This window comes from Myotis daubentonii, chromosome 2 (assembly GCF_963259705.1).
Source record: "Myotis daubentonii chromosome 2, mMyoDau2.1, whole genome shotgun sequence".
Classification (NCBI taxonomy): domain Eukaryota; kingdom Metazoa; phylum Chordata; class Mammalia; order Chiroptera; family Vespertilionidae; genus Myotis; species Myotis daubentonii.
In genome coordinates, this window is record NC_081841.1 from 23,380,810 (window position 1) to 23,402,665 (window position 21,856).

Genomic DNA, 21,856 nt, shown 5'->3' on the forward strand with positions numbered 1-21,856 from the left:
TGGACACTTAGCATATTAGGCTTTCATTATATAGGATTTTTTGCAACTAGAGTGGCAGGACTCTCACCTTATCTAGGTAAATCAAAACATGGTTGTTGCTGACTTCTGTTCGGCTCACATCATCAGATCTTTCAAGCTGAAGAACATGAAGACATTGCAAATGTTAATAAACAGAAGAAAGCCCCTGGGAAACCCAGAGAAAAGAAGAATTTTTATTTCCAAATTAAATTAAGCCTGATGATAACATTTCTTCTAATATCTTTTTTTTGTAAGTAAAGACAATAATGTTGTACAATTAAAAATAAAAGTTAATTGGGATGTAGGGCTTAATATGGCCTATGTGTAAAGTTGATTCATCTGAAGAAAAGGAACTAAATATTCTAAACTTGGGAATTGCATATATTTCAAGGTTTAATTCACATTCTATATTTTAATCAGGAGGTGATTTTGTTTTTGTTACATCTTTTGCTTGCTCTAATTTATAGCAATCTCATTTTGTATGACCTTCTGTAATAGTTATATAGGTTGTCCCAAAATTCACGCAAGATTTGCAATTCAATTCAATTGCAAATATTGTGGGAATTTTGGGACCCCCACCCTGTCATTTTCACTGGTTTATATGTAGACTAGAGGCCTGTTGCACGAAGAGATTCATACAATAGGCTTTCTCTTTCCCTGGCTGCCGGCACCGGTTTTCCTCCGGCACCTGGGACCCAGGCCTTTGCTCAGGCTGGAGCCGCCTTCAGTCTTCTCTGCTGCTCCAGCCGGAGCCGCCTTCAGTCTTCACTTCGCTGCTTCACGCCTACATATGCAAATTAGCCACCATCTTTGTGACAGTTACTTTGCATATCATGCTGATTAACCAATGGGAGGTGTAGCGAAGGTACGGTCAATTACCATGTTTGTCTATTATTAGATAGGATACTTTACCTTCAAGATTCTGAACTACATGAAAGTAGTAACCTGCTGACATTGTTTTTTCCAGTAGGTGTGGCTTCCAGCAGTGTGTTTTGCTCATGGAGGCAGCAATACAAACATGCTATATTATATTTCTAAGTTTGGAGAAAGTACCAGTCTTTCATAGTGGTTGATTTAATAGGGTTATAATATATTGCCTTAGTCTAGAAAAATAGAAAACAAAAAATAAAATCGAGACTCCTACCATTTTCACAGTTGGTTTAAGGGGAATGAAGCCAGATACCATCTTCACATCAACAATCGCCATGTTGGAGGCAGGACGGTTCCCAGTGTAACTGAAGATCCAGGGAAGGAAGGAATTGGGGTTTTCTTTGTTATTAAATAGTCTTTTTTTTCTATTTCCACATTAAGCACTCAACAGCCCTAAAAGGTTCATGGGAGTCTTCCTAAGTGTCCTACTCAAGTGGTTCAGAAAACTGGCTCTGCATTAGATTTTTAGGGAGCCTGTTCATGCCACAGATCAGGCCTACTTCTAGACCTGATGAATCAGAATTCCACATGTGTGGACTCTGAGGATGTGTGTTTTCAGAAAGCTCTACAAGTGATGCATAGCTGGACTTGAGACCTCTAACCTGTGTTATTTGATACATGTACTTTATTTTAACTTTTTTCCTGAATAGTATCTCCAACCAGGTTTTAATATTCTTGGGTACAGACACATTTTCTTTTTGTCCATTGAGGCATTTTATTTGCACATATGTATGATATTCTCAGAAAAATATTCCCAGGATTTTCCCTCCTTTGTGTTTTCATCTTGCTTCTTCATGGTCCATGATGCCCGCTGAGGTTGTCAGTACAATAAAACCAATTGATGGGATGGAAGCAGGTTTTCCTGCCATTTTTCTAGATCTTTGCATTGCATATAACATCTGGGGCCGATTACTCCACACTTGTTTAACCTGCCTGTGAGATTCACAGTAATTTTCCCAGCTCTGTAGTCATCAGTAATTTTAAATTTGCCAATGAAACGATGTTGCATCATCACAGTTAGGAACTGGAGCATGAGTTTGGAGCATGGCCTACTAAGAATGTAGCATTTGCCTCTCTTTTCAGCATTGCTGATACTCCTGAGAGCATCAGCCAGGACATTCATGTGCACCCTTATGATGGCACAGAAGGAAGGCAGGAAGAGTGACAGATACATTTTTTATAAGCCCTGTAGCTCTTTGACTACTGTTGTGTGTGTACGTATCTCTAGATCTACATATCTATATATCCGTATATCCATATATCTCCATGTATGTATTTTCCCCCAAACTGTTTTTTTTGGTATATAGTCTGAAATTTAATTATTGCCAGTAGAAATTTTAACTAGAGAGGCATGATTTCCTTCTATTCATGCTTTTCAAGAATTCCTCATCTCACTTTTTCTCCCTGGCTACTTGAAGATTGCTGCCATCATAAACGACACAGTAACTACCCAGACCAGGAAGTTCATGACCAACAGACTACTGAGGAAACAAACTGTCATTGACATCCTTTACCCTGGGAAGGCAGCAGTACCTCAGACAGAATTTCAGGAAAAACTAGCCAAACTGTATTAGACCACATCATCTTTGTGTTTGGATTCAGAACCCATTTTAGTGGTGGCAAGACAACTGGCTTTGGCAGGATGTATGGTTCTTGGATTACACAAAGAAAAATGAACCTAAATATAGACTTATAAGACATGGCCTGTGTGAGAAGAAAAGACCTCAAAAAACCCCACCCAAAAACAAAAAAACAAGGAAAGGAATGCAAGATGTTAGTGCTGGCAAAAGTGAACTGGAGATGGGACAGCAGAAGGAGTAAAGATTCTTCAGTGACTTTATTTGTGGTGACTGTGCTGATTTTAATGAAGGGATTAATAAACTAAATACTTAAAAAATAAAAAAATTATTCCTCATGTCTTTTCTGAATAGGGCAAGAATAATATAGGATTTCACTACAGTAGAATAAAATTAGGATGAATCATTACATTATAATGAAATGAGAAATTCACTTAGAAGCAAGGGATAATGATCTACCTTTACTTATTAACGAGGGAAATTAATAACCTTTAAATAATGAGGTGTGATAATAGTGGATTCTGAAAGTAGAGGAAGGACAATGTAAACCTCATCACTGAGAAGTTCTGTATCAACATAAGAACGTATTACTTTTTTGGTAAATGTAGTACAAACATTCACCATCCCAGTGCTCGGCTTAGTGAGGAGTTCCAGTAAGAAGATTGGTTGTTATACACAGAATTAAGTGATTCAGTCAGAAAGTCTTACCTGACATTCAGTGCGACCTGGAAGGTGGTGTGGGCTTTGGGTCCTTCACAAGTTTGGGGCAGAGTCTGTACCCCCAAAGCAAATGGGAACTCTTCTTTTTGGGGGAGAATATTATATTTCAAGGATGTCTGTGGAACATCAAAGACAAATATTTGTGTTTTCCCCTTCCACATTATTTCTCCCAATTTTCTCAACACTTTTTGATTTGTTCTATCATTTCCTGAATTAGGACTTTTCAGGACGAATGGTTACTAAGAACCCTCTGTTCTCATCTGCTCCAAGAGTCTCACCTGGAGGTAGACACACCCTTTTCCTGTTGCTGTCATGCTGTAATCTCCAGGCACCTTTGGCAATGAAATCTGCTGCAGTAACAAGCGGTTGTCGTTGTCCACTTGGAAATTTGTGGAAAATGTCCCTGAAGATTGAATGGTCACCTGTACAGCCTTCCCAGTCCTGGTGAAAGTAGCTGCTCCATATTTGGACAAAGCATGGAGAGCCACCACTGTGTCCTGAGAGAGACAAGTGAGAGAACCTCTTAGGTATGATAACCCTTTGAGGACTCAGAGGCCCAAGTTAACTGCCACAAAAGGGCCTTTGATTTCCTATTTCCCTCACTACTTAAACACTGGAGTTCTAATTTCATTACTTGTTAGAATCCTTAAATAGATGACAGCACCATAATATTCACATAGCTTCCATGGACTATATGCCCTAAATTTTATTTTATTTCTCATAAAATTGATCCTTTTCTTTCTATAAATATATGTGGAATATAAAATGTAGAAAATATACACATAAATTGGAATCATTTATTGGCATTAGCTATTTGCCTAAAATTTCTTTTTTGGCGAATAATATTTTTTATTCATCAAATTGTTTTTTTTTGGTCAGAAATATTATAAAGCTTAGTCATAACTATGCATTTTTCTTTTGTATTATTCTTTTTTTATTCTTTAAAGTATTACATATGTTTCCTTTTTCCCTCATAGACCCCTCCCTGGTTATGCCCACCCACCAGCACATCCCCCTCTAGCATCTGTGTCCATTGGTTATGCTTATATGCATGCATACAAGTCCTTTGGTTCATCTCTTACCCAACCCCCACACTATCCCCTACCTTCCCTCTGAAGTTTGACTGTCTGTTCGATGCCTCTCTGTCTCTGGATCTATTTTTGTTCATCAGTTCATGTTGTTCACTATATTCCATAAATGTGTGAGGTCATGTGTTATTGGATTATTCTTAAGTATTAATTACTGTACACATTAAAAGCCTAGATTACATATATACTAGAGGCCTGGTACACAAAATTCGTGCACTGGGGTGGTGGTGGTCCCTCATCCCGGCCTGCACCCTCTTGCAGTTCGAAACCCTTTGGGGGATGTCTACCTGACTGCTTAGACCTACTCCCTGCGAGGATCGGACCTAAGCCGGCAGGCAGACATCCCTCTTATAGTCTGGGAACCTTTGCTCCTTACTGCCTTCCTGCTTGCTGCTTTTTACCGTTCAGCTCACTGCTCCTTAGTGCTGCCGTGGAGGCAGGAGAAGCTCCTGCCACTGCTGCTGTGCTTGCCAGCCATGAACCGGCTTCTTACTGAGCGGTGCTCCCCCTGTGGGAGTGCACTGACCATCAGGGGGCAGCTCCTGCATTGAGCGTCTGCCCCCTGATGGTCAGTGCACATCATAGTGACCGGTCATTCTGGTTGTTCTGCTCTAAAGTTCGTTTAGGCTTTTATTATATATATATAATTTTATTATCCTATCTAATAATAAACAAACATGGTAATTAACATTACCTCCGCTATGCTTCCCATTGGCTCTTCAGGGTGATATGCAAATTAATTGCCAACCAAGATGGTGGCCGGCAGCCACACAGCTGAAGCAAACAGGAGGCTTGGTTGCCCTGGTGATGGAGTCAGCCAAGGTTCCCCGCCTGCCGCTGCACGGCTCTGAGCCTGAAAGCAACAGCTCCAAAATGCAACTATGTTTCAATTATAGAAGCTAAACAAACCTCAGATACCTGCTTTCAGCCAGCTGGCCTCGGAGCTGGAGCCGCAACAAAGTTTTAATTACAGAAGATGAATAAATCCCAGAATAAAAAAAAATGACAATGGAGAGACTGGGAGCTTCAGTTGCAGGCTCCGCCTGCCTGAAAACAGCCTTCAGCCCCTCATCCAGACTGGCCAGGCACCCCAGTGGGGACGCCCACTCTGAAGGGGGTGCGGGCAGCCTGAAAACAGCCCTCAGCCCCTCATCCAGGCTGGCCAGGCACCCCAGTGGGGATGCCCACTCTGAAGGGGGTGCGGGCAGCCTGAAAACAGCCCTCAGCCCCTCATCCAGGCTGGCCAGGCACCCCAGTGGGGACCCCCACCCTGATCCGGGACACCCTTCAGGGAAAACCAGCCGGCCCCCACCCGTGCACCAGGTCTCTATCCTATATAGTAAAAGGGTAATATGCACACTGACCCTAACAGCAGAAAGACTGGGAATGACTGGTCACTATGACACACACTGACCACCAGGGGGCAGATGCTCAATGCAGGAGCTGCCTCCTGGTGGTCAGTGAGCTCCCACATGGAGGAACTCTGCTCAGCCACAAGCCAGGCTGATGGCTGCCAGTACAGCAGTGGTGGTGGGAGCCTCTCCTGCCTCCTCAGCAGCGCTAAGGATGTCCGACTGCAGCTTAGGTCTGCTCCCCGCTGGCAATTGGACTTCCCCCGAGGGCTGCCAGGCTGCCAGAGGAATGTCTGATTGCCAGCTTAGGCCCAATCCCCTGGGGAGCAGGCCTCAGCCAGCAGATGGTCATCCCCTGAGGGGTCCCAGACTGCCAGAGGGCACAGGCCGGGCTGAGGAATGCCGCCCCCCACCCCCAGTGTACAAATTTTTGTGCACCGGGCCTCTGGTATATATATATAATATATAATATACTTTTTTCACTTTTAATTACATATTGAGAAAAAGAGTGAAAATAAGTATAGTTACCACTCTCGAAGCATTTGAAAACTTGACAACTGTGGTTATACCAAAGTTCAGCCGTGCTCTAGCCCCCAAATTAAATTCTACTCTGCTGTCAGTGTCTCAAAAGAGCCCAATGTCCTTTGTAGCCATGATTAAGGTCATATTTCAGTTTCTTCAAAGGAAATAATTATAATTATCGCCTTGATTTATTGGCATTTTTATTTGGCTTTTCTTTTTTTTACTGGAAGTTTGAATTCTCCTTTTCATATTCGTATTTTTAATTCTTATCAACACTGAACCTGGATGATATCCTGAAATTATATATTTAAAAACCAAAGCGACCATTACGACTGGTCGACCAAATGACCAGTCATATGACGATGCACTAACCACCAGGGGGCAGATGCTCAATGCAGGAGCTGCCCCCTGGTGGTCAGTGCACTCCCACAGACAACCTCCTGCGGCTGGCCAACCTCACTCAGTCCCTCCCACTGGATGGCCATTCCTGATCGACCCCAGTTGCTGGCCAGGCCCAGGGACCCCACCCATCCACGAATTTGTGCACCGGGTCTCTAGTATATTTATAAGAAATAAATACTAACCATTCTAACAATATTATTTAGTTTTTTTCCCATTCATACGGAACAATACAACATTAAGTACAATGGAGAAAGCATGGAATGGCATTTTGTAATGGGTGTATAAGCTAACAGCTAAATTCTCTGAAGATGACACTTTTTGCTGTGTATGTATTGATAAATTCTTAGATATAAAGTTATATTGTTAGGCTCAAGAGGTTGGATGAATAAAGACAGCTCTTTATGCTTCTGATGAATAAATGGGTAGAGGAAGCATAAAATGTGTCAGCTTTAAAAGAAACAAGTTAAAGGAGACCTAAGAATGAAGAGATGTTCAAGGAGAGATTATTGGGTTTTGGGTAGTATTTCTGGGAACTTTGAAAAGGAGGCTCAGAACTTTCAAAAGATTGATAGATTTTTAAATTCATCCTGCTATGGTATTGACAGTGGCGCCCCATTATTGCCTTAGGGGAGGTAGAGTACTTATTGGAAAAAAGAGACTGTGATAATAACACAGGGATGGGTGCCAGAATTCTATACATTTTCTTTTTAGCTCTTTGACTTTCATTTCCCTTTATTTCTTAGAATTCTAATAATATTTTCCTCATTTCAAAGTCTCATCTTTATGTTGTATTCTTGGATATGTTTATATCTTGTTCAAAACTTTTGGTACCTGAAGGTGAATTAAAAGGTTTTGGGAAACTACAAACCTGGGTGGAAGAGAAGCCCCCTTGAGAATTCTGTTGCTTTGTGATCCACTTCACAATGTGTGATGCGGAAGTCAGCTCCTCTGAGGTTGGGGCAGGCTGGGCCATGAGATGAGCCAGGAGCACATAGGATGTCATCTCCACCTCAGCAGAGGGAGCCTGGGGTTGGTAAAAATGTTCCATTGGTGCCTTGGGTTTCTGAGGTCGTGTCCAGTGAACAGAATTATCTGGGAATGAGAAAAATCAATGTATGAGTGACTATATATCCACATTTAATTTAAGGTTAAAGTACCTAAGCCAGAGCTGAAATGAGGATTGCATTCCTATAATAATCTCTAGAACTTTATCTGGATGATTTTCCTTCTATGTAAATCTGAACATGGTTTGTGTTAGCAAGGTTAAGGAGGAAAATGTTGCTGGAATGAGAAGCCCATATTCATCTAAGCTTTCAAAAGGTTGCTATAGTGGGGTTGGTGGGAGAGCAAAATTGCAGAGCATGTTCTCTCACTGGTGATCATATTTTTTTATTTCTGATATTTTGCAGACCTTATCTGGGGTTTGTTAAATTTTCTATCAAGCCTGCCCTTAGAGGTTTCTTGTGAGAATCACGAATCACTTGAGAAAATAGAATTCATACTCATTCGATCAGAAAAAAATACAGTAATCCTTAAAATACCAAAGATGGACGAGGATGTGAAATAATGGGAACTGATTTGCACTGCTGTGGGAAGTGAACTGCTCTTTGGAGAGCAATTTGGCAATATCCAGCAAAGAGAAAGATGTGCTTAGCCTACTATTCAGCAATTACACTTCTCAAAGAATAACTTAGAGAAATTCACACACATGCACAAGGAGACATGTATGTATTCATTGCAGTGTGGCTCGTTATAGCAACAAGTAAGAAAGAAGAAAAGATCCATAAGGAAAGGCACTCCATATAGACCATGACCTTTTATGTATTGTAATATATTGTTCAGCAGTGAATATTAATGAGCTAGAGCCCAGCTGGCGTGGCTCAGTGGTTGAGCTTTGGCCTATGAACCAGGAGGTCACGGTTTGATTCTCGGTCAGGTTATATGCCCAGGCTGCGGGCTCGGTCCCCAGTACTATGTGTCATATACTCTACCAAGAGGCAGCCGATCAATGATTGTCTCTCATCATTGATGTTTCTATCTCTCTCTCCCTCTCCCTTTCTCTCTGAAATCAATAAAAAAATAAAATTAATGAACTAGGATTACAGGCACCCATATAGAGGACTTCTACTAACATAATGTTGAACTTAAGAAAAACAAAAGGTAAACAAATAAACATCTAAGAAAACAAGACGCAGAAATAATCAAAAGTATGATACTGCTTAGCTAAAGATGAAAAATGTAAACATTTTGAATATTATTTAGGGATACATTTGCAATAAAAATATTAAGAAATCCACAGAAATTGTAATGAGAAGTTCAGAATAATGATGCCCTTTGGAGTGGGAATGGTATACAGGGAATTTTTCCTACAATGGTAATATTTTATTTCTTAATCTTGAAAGGAAGTATAAATGTTTTTGCTAATTATTCTTTATGACTTCTTGTATGTCTGAAATATTTCCCAATACAATTTTAAGAATTAATGGCACTGTCAAGGGGGAAAGTTAGAATATGTTTTCTTGAATATCTTATTATCATTTGCATTTTATTTTCTATTTCTTTGATCTCCCCCATATAGACCATTGTTTACAAAGAAGTATTATGTGAGCATAAAAAGATTTGTCAACATTATCAGTCTTGTAAAATGAGCATAGAATACCAGAAGTTGTTCACGTTGCTACTTCCTTCAGTCCTTTCTTATATTTGAGATGATATGATGCACCAGGTAAGGGTTGGATATATACGTTAAGAACTGATATCTTAATCATAGTAGCTCATACTTTTATAGCACTTACTATGTGTCATATACTCTACCAAGTGCTTTACATGGATTAAATCATTTAACTCTGACAAACAACCCTATGAGGTAAATACTATTGTTATCACCATTTTACTGATGAGGGAACTGAAATACAGACAAGTTAAGTGACTCGCTCCAGGTTACATACATAATACATTTTGGAGTGGTTTCCAGGGGCCAAGCTTCTCACTATTACAGTATACTGCTTCTTTTTTGATGTGTGAATTGATTAAGAAATCCTAGATTTCATAATGATATAGATAAAAAAAGAAGGAAGAAAGGGGTCACAGGAGGTAGGTGGAGGGGATTTTTGCAATTTAGTAGTATTTGATACAGAGAATGTGGGATGGGAGAAAGATTTCAGGTACGCACTCACCTTCCTTCACTGCTTCCTCATTAAGTGACGTGAGTACTTCATTCTTCTTTTCCTGGTTACCTGCCAGAGCAAAAGCATAGGCCAACAGTGCCTTGGTGTAGACATGGCTTCCATGGCGTCCTTCCTTTGCTGACTTCCATGCTGACTCCAGGCAGAACATGGCATTACGGACAACAGGGTGCTGTGAAGGGGCGACAAGAAGGGAACTGAGCTGTGTGAACAGGGAGGCTAGCGTTCCCAGGTAAATGCAGACTGTAGAACGGAAGTGAAAAACAATTTCAGATGCATTTGTCTATCTATCCTCATTCTTCTGGATAGAGAGAATAGTATTTTTTATCTGTTATTCTCACATTTATAAGGCAGAAACATAGGCCATATCTTATATCTTTTGATTTCATTGTGTGTGTGTGTGTGTGTGTGTGTGTGTGTGTGTGTGTGTGTGTGTGTGTTGGGGAGGGGGATGGTTAGGGAATAAAGAGCCCAGGAGCATCACTGGGAAAGTGTAAATCTTTCTTAATGGCGTGACCAAATTCTCTATTGAGCTGGGAAACATTGAATTTCATAGAAGGAAGGCTGACACTTGGCTTTTAGTAGGGTAATAGTTCACACAGCAAGTTAGTAGTTTCATGGCATCCAAACTCAAGCTTCAGCAGGGGAAGGAGGTGGTACCTACAGTGATAGGAAGAGGAATCTCCAGAAGGGCAATGGTGATATAGGCAGAGAGGGTCTCTTCATCTTCTACTCCACCCTGTAAGTATGCACAAGAGAGATCTGAGTAATTTAACTTCTGACAAGACTCTTAGTCAGCTCTCTGTTTTCTAATGTCATGGAATTTATCCTTTCCCATATTCATCCCAATGGGGCAACATGTCATAACCTAAATGCTATCCCCTCTTTCTTGCTACTATCCAGGTTTTATGTTCTTCTGATGCCTTCCCTAAGGAATCCCTAGGTTACCACCCACTCTTCTCATCCTTGATTTGCCTCATCATGGGCAAGTCAAAGGTGTGAGGACTCTTCACCTTAATGGCATTGTTGAGCAGTGACCCAGAACTTCTGAAACAGCCATTGTCCTTCTGTTTTTGGGAGAGCCAGGTGAGGGCTTGATTAATGTGTGCTTCATCGATGAAGATGTAACGTCGAGCCTGAGCAAAAGTCTTCAGTACAAAGGCGGTGAGCCTGAGGGGAGAGGAAGGGATGATGATATTTATGTTGTTACATAATTGGTTTTACAACCACTTTGCAGCAGTAGGCTTCATAGGACGCTTTTTACATTGATATTAGTCATCTAACAGGAATTCTTGTGTATGTAGAGCTCCCATCTCCTTTTGACTGCTAGCTCTAATGAATTTGCTAGGTCTTATATTTCCTTGCTGACACACATCCTCTTTGCTACAGAGAGTCTAAGTACTTCTAATGTTACTTTAAAAAAACGTATTTGAGTAAGGCTTTAAATCTTTCTTTTCTTGAGAGATTTCCTTTGGTAGATGGCAGAATCTTCTCATATATAACTCTTACATGCAATAACAACCTCTAAGAATGCTTTGCCTTAGAGGTTGAAAAACTGTTTCATATCATAGGTCCTTTTCATTTCTTTCCTTCTATTGGTGAATTTATTCCCAGTCAAGTTGAGTATGATCTAAAAAAACATAATATAATCTGAAGTGAACGTGAAATTATATGATATGTTCATTGGCTATATCATTAAATTGCTCTTGGTTATGGGAATAGTTTCTAGAAAAAAAATTATTTTAGAAAGAAGACCTTGATGTATTATTAACAGGATGAATTTGGGTGTCAAGTGTAGCATACATGTATTTGAATCTCAGCTTTTCTGTTTGTTACCTTGCTAATCTTGGTGTATTTATCTAGTAGAATCAAGTATAGGCTTAATAATACATATTTGATAAGGTTACTGTGAATATAATCATGATAATATATGTAAATGAGCTGGCACAAAAATAGCTCAAAAAACTCTTTTTCTTACCAGGTATTGCCTGTGCTCCTGCCATATGTCTCCCCAAACGTACTATAGGAGCCATCAGAGTGCTTGTAGTTCAGCTGTCTCTGGTAACCTGGAGTGGAAGGTTTATGAAACAGTATGAAAGATTGTACATGCTGTAGCCAGAGAATTATCAAAATGCTTTGGCCTTGTGATATTTTTAAAAATTTGCTGTCATATGTTAGAAGGTCCTCAGTCCAAAACATTTTATTGGAGTTTGGACCCTGGATAGTTACCATGAAATTAACTTTCATAGTATTCTTATCATAAGAACTATCATAGTATGATAAGCGAATGTATCATAGTATTGATAAGTAACTCAAGCCTGTTGGGAAACCCAATCTATTGTTGAAGTAATACTGTGAAGTTTTCACTCATTCATTCAGTCACTCACCAGTATTGAGGAAGCCAATGGCCTTGGACTTGACCTCTGGAGTCAGTTGCTGTGTTTCATTTAGATAATTCAGAACATAGATATTAGGAGTGAAGAGGACCATATTCTGTTCTCCACAGCCATAGGGCATTTTTAGGAGATTTTGTGTGTTTCTCATGGCAGAGGCTAATATGTCTCCTAAAGAATGGGAGAGATGGGAAGTCATAAAGCTTATTAAGTATAACTTTTCAGAATCATAAATAAATAAATTATTAGCTGGGGTAAAGAAATGAAGATTTTTAGGAAAGGTAAATTTTCCAGGGATAGAAGTATGATTGGAATCAATAAACAAGCCTGAAAAAGGAGAGAAGAAAGAAGTTTAAATTACAATTGTTATTTTGAGAAAGTATTTATGGAAAAAAATGTAGTAGAAACTGTCAATATCTATAATAATAAAAGTTTAATATGCTATTTAGACAAGATATCTTTCCAGATGACCTTCCAGATGAAGCTGGGGCTGTGAGGGAAGCCTGGATCCTGGGTGGCAGAGAGAAGCCCCTGCCAGCAGCCAGGGAAAGGAAGGCCTACTCTTGCACGAATTTTGTGCATCAGGCCTCTAGTACTAGATTAATCTACTTGGGCTGAGGACTTACCCAAAACTGAGAAGGAGGCTCGGGCAGAGTCTTCTACCACATTTGGCGGCAGCTTCAGAGATACTTGATCAGGCACCTCAGCACCTAGAGAAAAAAACAAGTCAGTCATAATGAAAACTGTTTCTGCTATATGTCCTCCTGAAGAGCTCTAAGACCAAGAAGTCAGAACTATGCTTTACCTAAACTTCTGAAAAGCTTTCTCTCTTTGAATATTCCAGTTTTTTATAAGTGGTCCTCCCCCAACCACTTTTTCTATTTATGTATAGAGTTGCATTCTAAAAGAAGTGTACACATTTATTAGTGCCCCTGATATCATCCTATGGCTGATACAAGATGGTTATTACAAAATAGTATATTTAATGTCCACCCTCAACCTCCTTACTCAACAGTTATGATAGAAAAAGCACATAGAACGCCCTGATGTATACATAAACAAAATAAAAATATCAAAAATTTTCTAAATTCTATAATAATTCTCTGTCTTAACTTTCATCAAATTTCACCAAATATGAAAATAGTATTTTTATGGAAGTCCTAGACATAGGGGTGGGGCAAAGATGAACAAAATTTGACTCATTGAAAATAAATAAGATAATTGCTGCTGATAAGCATACATTTACTGCCATTCTAATGTATGTGAATTACATGAAGATGAAAAAAAGTGAAATGTATTTATCTTAGTGCTACATTTCTTCTTTGTAAAATTAATAAAAACTTTTGTCAAAGGTACAAGGTTTCAGTTATTCAAGATGCATTAATTCTAGAGGTCTACCATTCAGCATAGTGCCTGTAGTTAACAATATTGTATTGTATACATAAACATTTGCTAATAGGATAGATCTTATATTAATGTTCTTATCATCTATATATATAAAAGCCTAAGTGACCAAATGGTCAGTTGACCTGTCGCTATGACACACACTGACCACCAGGGGGCAGACACTCAATGCAGGAACTGCCCCCTCATGGTCAGTGTGCTCCCATAGCCTACCTCCCGTGGTCAGCCAACCTCCCATAGTCCCTCCCCCCCAATGGCCGGCCAGACCGAGGGACCCCACCCGTGCATGAATTCATGCACCGGGCCTCTAGTCTATATTTATAAAAGCCCAGTGACCAAATGGCTGAATATCCAGAATGACCGGTCGACCACTTGCTATGATGTGCACTGATTTCTAGGGGGCAGACGCTCAATGCAGGAGCTGTCCCCTGGTGGTCAGTGTGCTCCCACAGTGGGAGTGTCGCTCGGCTGACTGGAATGAGCGGCTGCTCCTGCAGTGGGAGCAGCCACTAACAGATCCAGGGTGAGGCTAAGTCTCTGCACGTATCAAATACTTGAGACAATCCAGACTTTGGCCTGACCCCAGCTGATGCAGGCACTCTAAGGCAGTGATGGCGAACCTATGACATGTGTGTCAGAGGTGACACGCGAACTCATTTTTTTGGTTGATTTTTCTTTGTTAAATGGCATTTAAATATATAAAATAAATATCAAAAATATACATCTTTGTTTTACTATGGTTGCAAATATCAAAAAACTTCTATATGTGACACGGCACCAGAGTTAAGTTAGGGTTTTTCAAAATGCTGACACGCCGAGCTCAAAAGGTTCGCCGTCACTGCTCTAAGGTGTGTTCTAGAAAGAGTGTGAGGAGCTGGCATAGGTGGTTGGCAAGACGGGACATGACTGTGGATCCCTTGGGGAAGCTGTCCTGATGGCTAAAGGCCCTGGAGCATGGCTGCCCTGAACATTCCCGATGGTGTCAAGGACCCGGCATCACACATCAAGGACATTTACTGATTGGCTTTGGGGTGCAAAGCTTTCCGCCAGGTTCCCCAAGGACACAGAACATGCCTTTACCCAAGATATTACTCTAAATTTCAGCTGAGACTAATTTCCTCATTCACTCATTCAGCAGCTGCTCAGAGGATGGGTCCACAGCCACTTGGCTCACCCGGATGAGTGGCTGCTCCATCAGTGGGCTGATCCCCACAGGCCACACCCCCACAGTGCACGAATCCATGCACCAGGCCTCTTTGGCAAAATAATAGAGTGGGAGGAAACTTTTCGAGATGATGGTTAGGTTTATGGTAAAGGTTGTGGTATATAGTTATATCTTCAAACTCATCAAGAAGTCTACATTATGTATGTTTTAAATTGTATTAGTTATATAATTAAATTTAAATTCAATCATGTAGTTAAGTATATAATGTAGTTATGTATTTAATACATATAGTTATATTAATTATGCATACATTATTTGTATGTTAAAAAACTATTATTTTAAAAAAAAGAAAACTTCTATAAGGAAACAGACATAAGTAAACTAAAAAGACAAACTACCAACCAAAATAAAATAAAATATTTGTAGCCTTGCCAGTTTGGCTTAGTCAATAGAGCGTCGATCTGTGGACTCAGGGTCCCAGGTTTGACTCCAGTCAAGGGCACATGCCTGGGTTGCTGGCTCATTCCCAGTAGGGGGCATGAAGGAGGCAGCCAATCAATGATTCTCTCTCATCATTGATGTTTCTATCTCTCACTCCCTCTCCCTTCCTCTCTGACATCAATAAAGAAATATATTTAAAAAAAAAACAAAAAAAACAAACTTAGTTATTAAAAAGGAAAATATTTGTAACTTATTCAATAGATAAAGAGTCAGTGTCCTACAGTTGAATCAGAAAAAGGACAAACTATTCCAACAGTTTAGAATAGTGAAGGATATAAATGCAATTCGTAAACATGTACAAATAAGCTCATCCTCACTTGTGATTAGAGAAATATAAGTTAAAACAACCAAATTTTTGGTTAAAATGAAAAACTTTTATGGTAATAGATGATGGTGATCATTGTGGGGAATGTAAATTGGTGGAAATATAAACATGAATTTAAGTAAAAAATTATTTTGTTAAAACTAAGAATATACTTACTGCCTTCTAATCAGGAATTTCACAGTTTGATATCTACTTTGTACACAGGGCGCCTACATTTGTGTATGTATGTACAGATGGGGCAAAAGTAAGTTTACAGTTATGAAAATGTGGAACACAATTTATTCTGTATTATTATTGATCAACTATTGAATTATTTTCCATAGGAACAACTCTAAATGTACTTTTGCCCCACCCTGTATGTATGCATGCAAATATTTATTTATCCATGCATGTATTTATTTATTCCTTTATTCTGATGAATAAATGGAAAAAACAATTTGAGAATGACTATAAAAACCAAGCAGAACTGTGATATATTATAGTATGAAATTAAACGGGACTTAAAGGAATTACCTAGATTTATAATTTAACATGGATAAATTTTGAAGACAAATTACTGAGTAAAAGTAAGCAAGCAAAAGAATGAAACTTATGCCATATAAATACACAAACAAATTTGTCTACACATATTATTTCTAAACATACACGGATGATCATTGAAGTATTGAAAAAGGCTGTAAGGGTGATATTAACCTTAATATGAAGTTTTTTTTAAGGAGAATGCATTTTTGTATTACACAGGTAATTAAAGTTAGTTATAATAAAACTAATTGATGACTAGCTCTAGATAGATGTATAAGAGTTAAATTAAAATGAACTCAGAATTGGAGGAGAAGCCATGATAAAAGGATTTGGTGATAACACTAAATTCATTTTAATGTATAAATAAGGCTGAACAACCAAGCAATTATATTTTTAGTACACATTTTATATATTTGAAGTCTTGACAATATAAAAATCATAATGGATAGAAATTAGTAGGAAGACAGAGAAAGGCAAGGAACATATATGTGATGTTGATTTGACATCACTTTGAGGTAAGAAGACATTGTGTGGATATATTTCCTAGTGTACTAAATTTTGTAAATGTTTTTGTTTAGACTAGACAATTCTCCACCAAGATAAAGTTATGTCTTTTACTGTCAGTCCCTGCCAAATGACTGCCAGCGCCTTAGGTACAGGATTGGCATTATACAAATACTGACCTAACAGTAATGGTACAGGCTATGACAACTTCTTCAGGAAATAGCATGTCCCATTATCAAATGCTGTTGGGTGGCCTGAATTTAGCTACTCATATATCGTATTACTGAACATTCAGGAAAATATACCCTTGGCAATATTCTGATTCTACCCACGTTCTACCTATAGCTACATCACACATTGGTCAGAAAGACATTTTAGTGGTTGCACAGCTGCTGTAAGAGAAAAAGACTCAAAATTCATGAGCTATGGATATTCTCCTGATCAAATTACTTGACCTCTCCAAGACCATATTTATCATTTGTCAGATGGGTTGAATGACTCTTTGGGTCTTACTTAACTAATAGGGTGCATGTAGAAGTAATATATAAAATTCTTTGAGCTTCAAATGTTATACAAACTTTAGTTAATGTTATTTTAATTACTAAGGCTGATTCTTACCTGATGGGCAAAGCAGGGAGTTGAATGTTGCTTCTTTCTCTATTCCTTCAGGCTTTATATGGAAAGATAGGAAAATTAGAGGAGAGAATGAACTTTCAGGACACTTGTACTGATAGGGCAACCACAAATTTCTTGATAGTAAAGAGAAGAACTAGAACTGATTGTTCAAGTATATTATATAAATAAATTCTATAAGCAAAAGCAATATGAAGGAGACAGATTGTTAGATGAGAAAGTGAGGGGAAAATGTGAAAATAAATTAAGAGAAAGAGATGGAAAGACAGATAGAGTCATATATATATATACATATATATATCAATATCTATAAAAATATTATGAAATATCTCATAACCATATATTATGTAGCCTTTCTTACCTAAAAGTTATAATCTCAACTGAATCAACATTGTTTTCATTAACACATTGTTACCTATATATGGGCAGGCTTACTCACTTCCACTAAAAGGGGCTTGATGATTGTGTCTTTCTTTCCATATTGAGGGACCACAGCCACCTCAGTCCCACACAGTTCTTGAGACTCCAGTGCCTCTGCGTTCACGGTGAAATTCACAGACCCTGAAAGAAGGGCCAGTAGACATGAGCACGACCTCCCCTTTCTTCCATCCTCTAAACCCCTAGATTTAGAAATGTTCTATACCTCTCCCCCTTTTTATGTTGTGTTTTAAAAACATGGGAGCAGGAATAGAAGCAGCACAAGCTAGAGAGTAATGATTCTGAGCATTTGAGGTAGAAATGGAGGTGAGGGTAGTAAAAATATCCTTCTACACCTCCTAGATTAAAAGACAAAGAAAAAAAGTCCTACCATCTGGGGAGGGGCTGTCTTTGCCTGAGGGAAGTAGAAGTAGATATAAGAATCCCACTGACATACAATCTTTGAGTAGGATTGAGTAGTTTTAGGAATCTGTCTGTCACCTAATGACTTTGGAGTTACTGCCCAGGTCACGGTTTGTCGTCCATTCCCACAGATGCAGTGAGAGTCTTGTTCCTTCTCCCCTGGGACAGCCAGGAATGCAGGAGAGGCTTCTAGGTGCACCCTGACCTGAAATCACATGTGAGACAGAGACGAGATCAGAGGAAGAAGGGGACCAAAGAAGAATGGGGTGAAATAAAGCATTTTGGAGAGTGGTTAGATTTCAGGTTGCCTAATATTGAAGACCTTATAGGTAGAATTGAACTTGAAATATTCGTATTTTGGTATTATCTGCTCTTTCATGGGACCAGAGGTGAGGAAAAGTCATGATGACATGTGCCGGTGGGAGCTCTATTTCTTTGACTGAAATCTTGACCATTCTCTCAGCTTTCCCAGCGGAGTACACGAGATTGGTAAACAGTTATGATTTCAGTGGATATAAGATGCTCACAAATAATTTTTAATTAATGACCCATGAAAAGTTAAATATATGGGAATGTAGAGATTGAAACCTTGAAGAATCTAAGACATGTACATGACGCCTATTGATTTTTGATGTCCATATCAGAAATCTTCATACGACACAAACTTCCTAACCTTAGAAGATTGTGATGAGTTAGAAACTTGAGACAACATGGGTGGACTTTCACAATAGGATGCTAAGTGAAATGTCAGTCACCAAAAGCTAAGAACCATATAATCTCACCCATATGTGCGATATAAAATTGAAAATCAAGACACAGACAATAGTATCATAGTTACTAGAGGTAAGAGATTGGGGGTAGTAAAGGAAGCCAAATATATGGTGATGGAGGATGATTTGACTTTGGATGGTGGGCGCACAATGCAATATACAGATCATGTATCATAGAAATGTACACTTGAAATCTATGAAATATTGTTAACCAATGTCACCCCAGTAAATTTAATTTAAAAATATTGGAAAGGAAAAAAAAAAAGTGACTCAGAAACTTGTTTTAAGTTGCAATCTGGTATTTGCATATATCAGCAATTATAGTTATGAATATGCATATGAATATCTAATAGTACTCTTCTTCTGATAAGCACATTTTCCACACAGGAGTTGGATAGTATTCCTAGGGATGCAATTTTAATTTAATTAACCTTATGTTCAATTTAGGAAAGTGAGGTCCTTACCCGGATGCAATTGGGAAGGTAGTTTAGGACAGTAGCCTTGAGTGTGAAGGCCTCTCCACGGATCACAGAGTAGGGCATTGTGAGTTCCACAAAGAAAGGCTGGAAGGCTTGGAGAGTGGTGGGAAGAGAGAGGCCAATTCCAGTGTCATCGGACAGGCAGAAGGCCCCTGCCTTCCACTCAGTGATGGTATCAGGGACTGTTACTCCTACTTCGGCCACGCCTGATGAGCTGGGGAGGATGGCAATGTGAAGAACAGAAAGTAAGCAGTTAAATAAATTCTTTCTAGGAACCCCTATAAATGACTCTATTGTCATGATTTGGATGCACTCAGAAGAAATATTAATAATGAAGAGTAGAAGCAAGGCTTAAAAATATAGTCATATAACTCCTTTTCTTTTAAATCTGATCATTTTAAAGTCTAGTCTATATTAGAATCTCCTATAGACATATAGCTGTAGTATAATCTATTATAGACGATCCTATATAATCTTATATAATCGAAGCATAATATGCAAATTGACTGAACGGCCAAACAACGAAATGATCATCCAGAGGACCACCTGGGACCACGCTATGACACCCATTTGCACCAGGCCAGCCAAGGCGGATACAATGCGATTGGTCAGGGCTCGGCCATTGCCCAATGATCGCCCAGCAGAGGGAGGCCCAGGTCACTGACCTGCGGGCTGTGGTGGGTGGGTGGGGCCTCTCTCTGTGAGGGAAGCACAGGTCCTGGGTGCCAGAGGCAAGTCGGTGCCAGCATCCAGGGGAAAGAAGGCCTTCTCTTGCACAAATTTCGTGCATCAGGCCTCTAGTATAGTTATAAACTAAATATGTAATTTGAGATTGTTCTTAAATTTTGATCTCTAAACTATTGTTCCACTTGAGGGCGAGTTTATAATTTTCAATTCTACCACTATTGTGTATAGTTTGCCTTACTGATTCTGTTCTTAATTCAAGAATGCTGACCAATGAAGGGTCTCTCTAAAGTATTAATCTATGCAGTGCTTGGTTTTATTTAGTCGTCATGCCTGTTTTTTGGACATTTTTGAATTAAATTTGTGCAAAATTTCTTAGCTCTGATGCAGTTTATTTGTGAGGTGTCATAGCAGCAGTACTTATGTCCAATTTCTCCTAAAAACAGCAATGTGTCCAAAATTGAAAATTATGAGGAATATCTACTGTTGTATCTTATATATAAAGGAAGTTACTTACTCTACTACCACCAAGTCCCAGATCCATGTCTCAGGAAAGTATTTTCTCACGGTCTCTGTGACAGGCTCTGGGGCAGGCCCTGAAGCACCTAATAGATAATTACTGCTGCCTCTCATTGACATTGTTTCTATGGTGGGTGAGGGAGGAGACAAAAACAATAAATATAAAGATCAAGCTTATAAGAAAATGTGATAAGTGCTACAAGAGAAATAAACAAGGTGATGAAATAGGAACCAGGAGAAGACACTTGGGTGTTAAGGAAAAGCTTTTTTGAGAAGCTAATGTTTTAGCTGAATTCTTAACTTTTGAAATAAGCTAGGAGTGAAGTGGGGGAAGAGAATCACAAACAGAGAACATAGAGACAGAGGCAGAAAGAGCCTAGCATTGTCTGTGGGGCAGAAAGGAGTCCTCTGTGGCTCCTGCACATTGTGCAAGTGAAGATTTCTATGACATGGGGGCGGGAGGAGGGAGGAATCAAAATTTTCATTTGGTATGTTTCTCTGTGGGAGAAAAGAGAAATCATATCCAGACATCATGGCAGGGGCTTTGTGGAACAGTTCATGGGAGTGAAGGGATAAAGGATTACAAAAAGAGTACCTGGGTTGCAGATTAGATCCCGGCCCTGGTGGTGACACGTGTGGGAAGCAACCGATCTGTTTGTCTCTCTCACATCTCTTTCTCCCTCCCCTTCCACCCTCTCTAAAAATCAATGAAAAAAATATTTTCACTCCTCGGTGAGGATTAAAGAAAAAAAAGCTTCTTATTATGTGTCAAAAAATCAGAGTAGGATCTCTCATACTGTTTACTATAACTTCTATTAATGATGTGCTGGTAAATATTTAACAAAGCACACAGGAAAAATATTTGTGCATATATATACTTGTATATACATAACTATAAATCTGATAAAAGATTGTAGAATATAATTTATAAATAATAATACAGATGTACAATAATTTAAATTTAAATTCCAGATAGACAATTTATCAGTGAATTTTTTCTTTAAAAAATATTTTTATTAATTTCAGAGAGGAAGGGAGAGGGAGAGAAAGAGAAAGATCAGTGATGAGAGAGAATCATTGATTGGCTGCCTCCTACTGGGTATCGAGCCCCCAACCTGGACATGTGCCCTTGACTGGAATCAAACCTGGAACCCTTCAGTCTGCAGGCCGATGCTCTATCCACTGAGCCAAAACAACTAGGCCGAATTTTTTTCTTGATATTTGACAAACTCTTTGGTTTGTACTCAACCTGTATTCAACCATGATTTGACACTCAGACTAGAAGCTAATGCTTCATTACTATCTGACTCATCAAAGAAATAG

The 21,856-nt window shown here is 39.1% G+C and overlaps 1 protein-coding gene and 2 pseudogenes across 3 annotated transcripts in view; all 3 read right to left on the minus strand.

Moving 5' to 3' along the window:
- LOC132227259 (small ribosomal subunit protein uS8-like) overlaps nucleotides 1-3,227 on the minus strand; it is a 90,266-nt pseudogene extending 87,039 nt beyond the window's left edge.
- The window catches only part of LOC132227257 (alpha-2-macroglobulin-like), a 208,403-nt gene that overhangs the window by 91,680 nt on the left and 94,867 nt on the right, over nucleotides 1-21,856 (minus strand). For all 3 annotated transcript variants that reach the window (XR_009451155.1, XM_059682167.1, XM_059682168.1), the window contains exons 18-33: nucleotides 20,532-20,658; nucleotides 19,316-19,544; nucleotides 18,160-18,286; nucleotides 17,681-17,802; nucleotides 17,227-17,278; nucleotides 12,814-12,897; nucleotides 12,182-12,358; nucleotides 11,773-11,860; nucleotides 10,808-10,964; nucleotides 10,459-10,533; nucleotides 9,786-9,966; nucleotides 7,478-7,701; nucleotides 3,524-3,742; nucleotides 3,234-3,361; nucleotides 1,163-1,253; nucleotides 68-136 (exon numbers count right to left, since the gene is read on the minus strand). Coding sequence is in view for 2 of the 3 variants with exons in the window: in XM_059682167.1 (XP_059538150.1) it covers nucleotides 68-136; nucleotides 1,163-1,253; nucleotides 3,234-3,361; nucleotides 3,524-3,742; nucleotides 7,478-7,701; nucleotides 9,786-9,966; nucleotides 10,459-10,533; nucleotides 10,808-10,964; nucleotides 11,773-11,860; nucleotides 12,182-12,358; nucleotides 12,814-12,897; nucleotides 17,227-17,278; nucleotides 17,681-17,802; nucleotides 18,160-18,286; nucleotides 19,316-19,544; nucleotides 20,532-20,658 (2,150 nt within the window). In the remaining variant the exon portion in view is untranslated. The remainder of the gene's footprint in view (nucleotides 1-67; nucleotides 137-1,162; nucleotides 1,254-3,233; nucleotides 3,362-3,523; nucleotides 3,743-7,477; nucleotides 7,702-9,785; nucleotides 9,967-10,458; nucleotides 10,534-10,807; nucleotides 10,965-11,772; nucleotides 11,861-12,181; nucleotides 12,359-12,813; nucleotides 12,898-17,226; nucleotides 17,279-17,680; nucleotides 17,803-18,159; nucleotides 18,287-19,315; nucleotides 19,545-20,531; nucleotides 20,659-21,856) is intronic.
- LOC132227260 (small ribosomal subunit protein uS8-like) lies at nucleotides 1,261-2,194 on the minus strand (annotated as a pseudogene).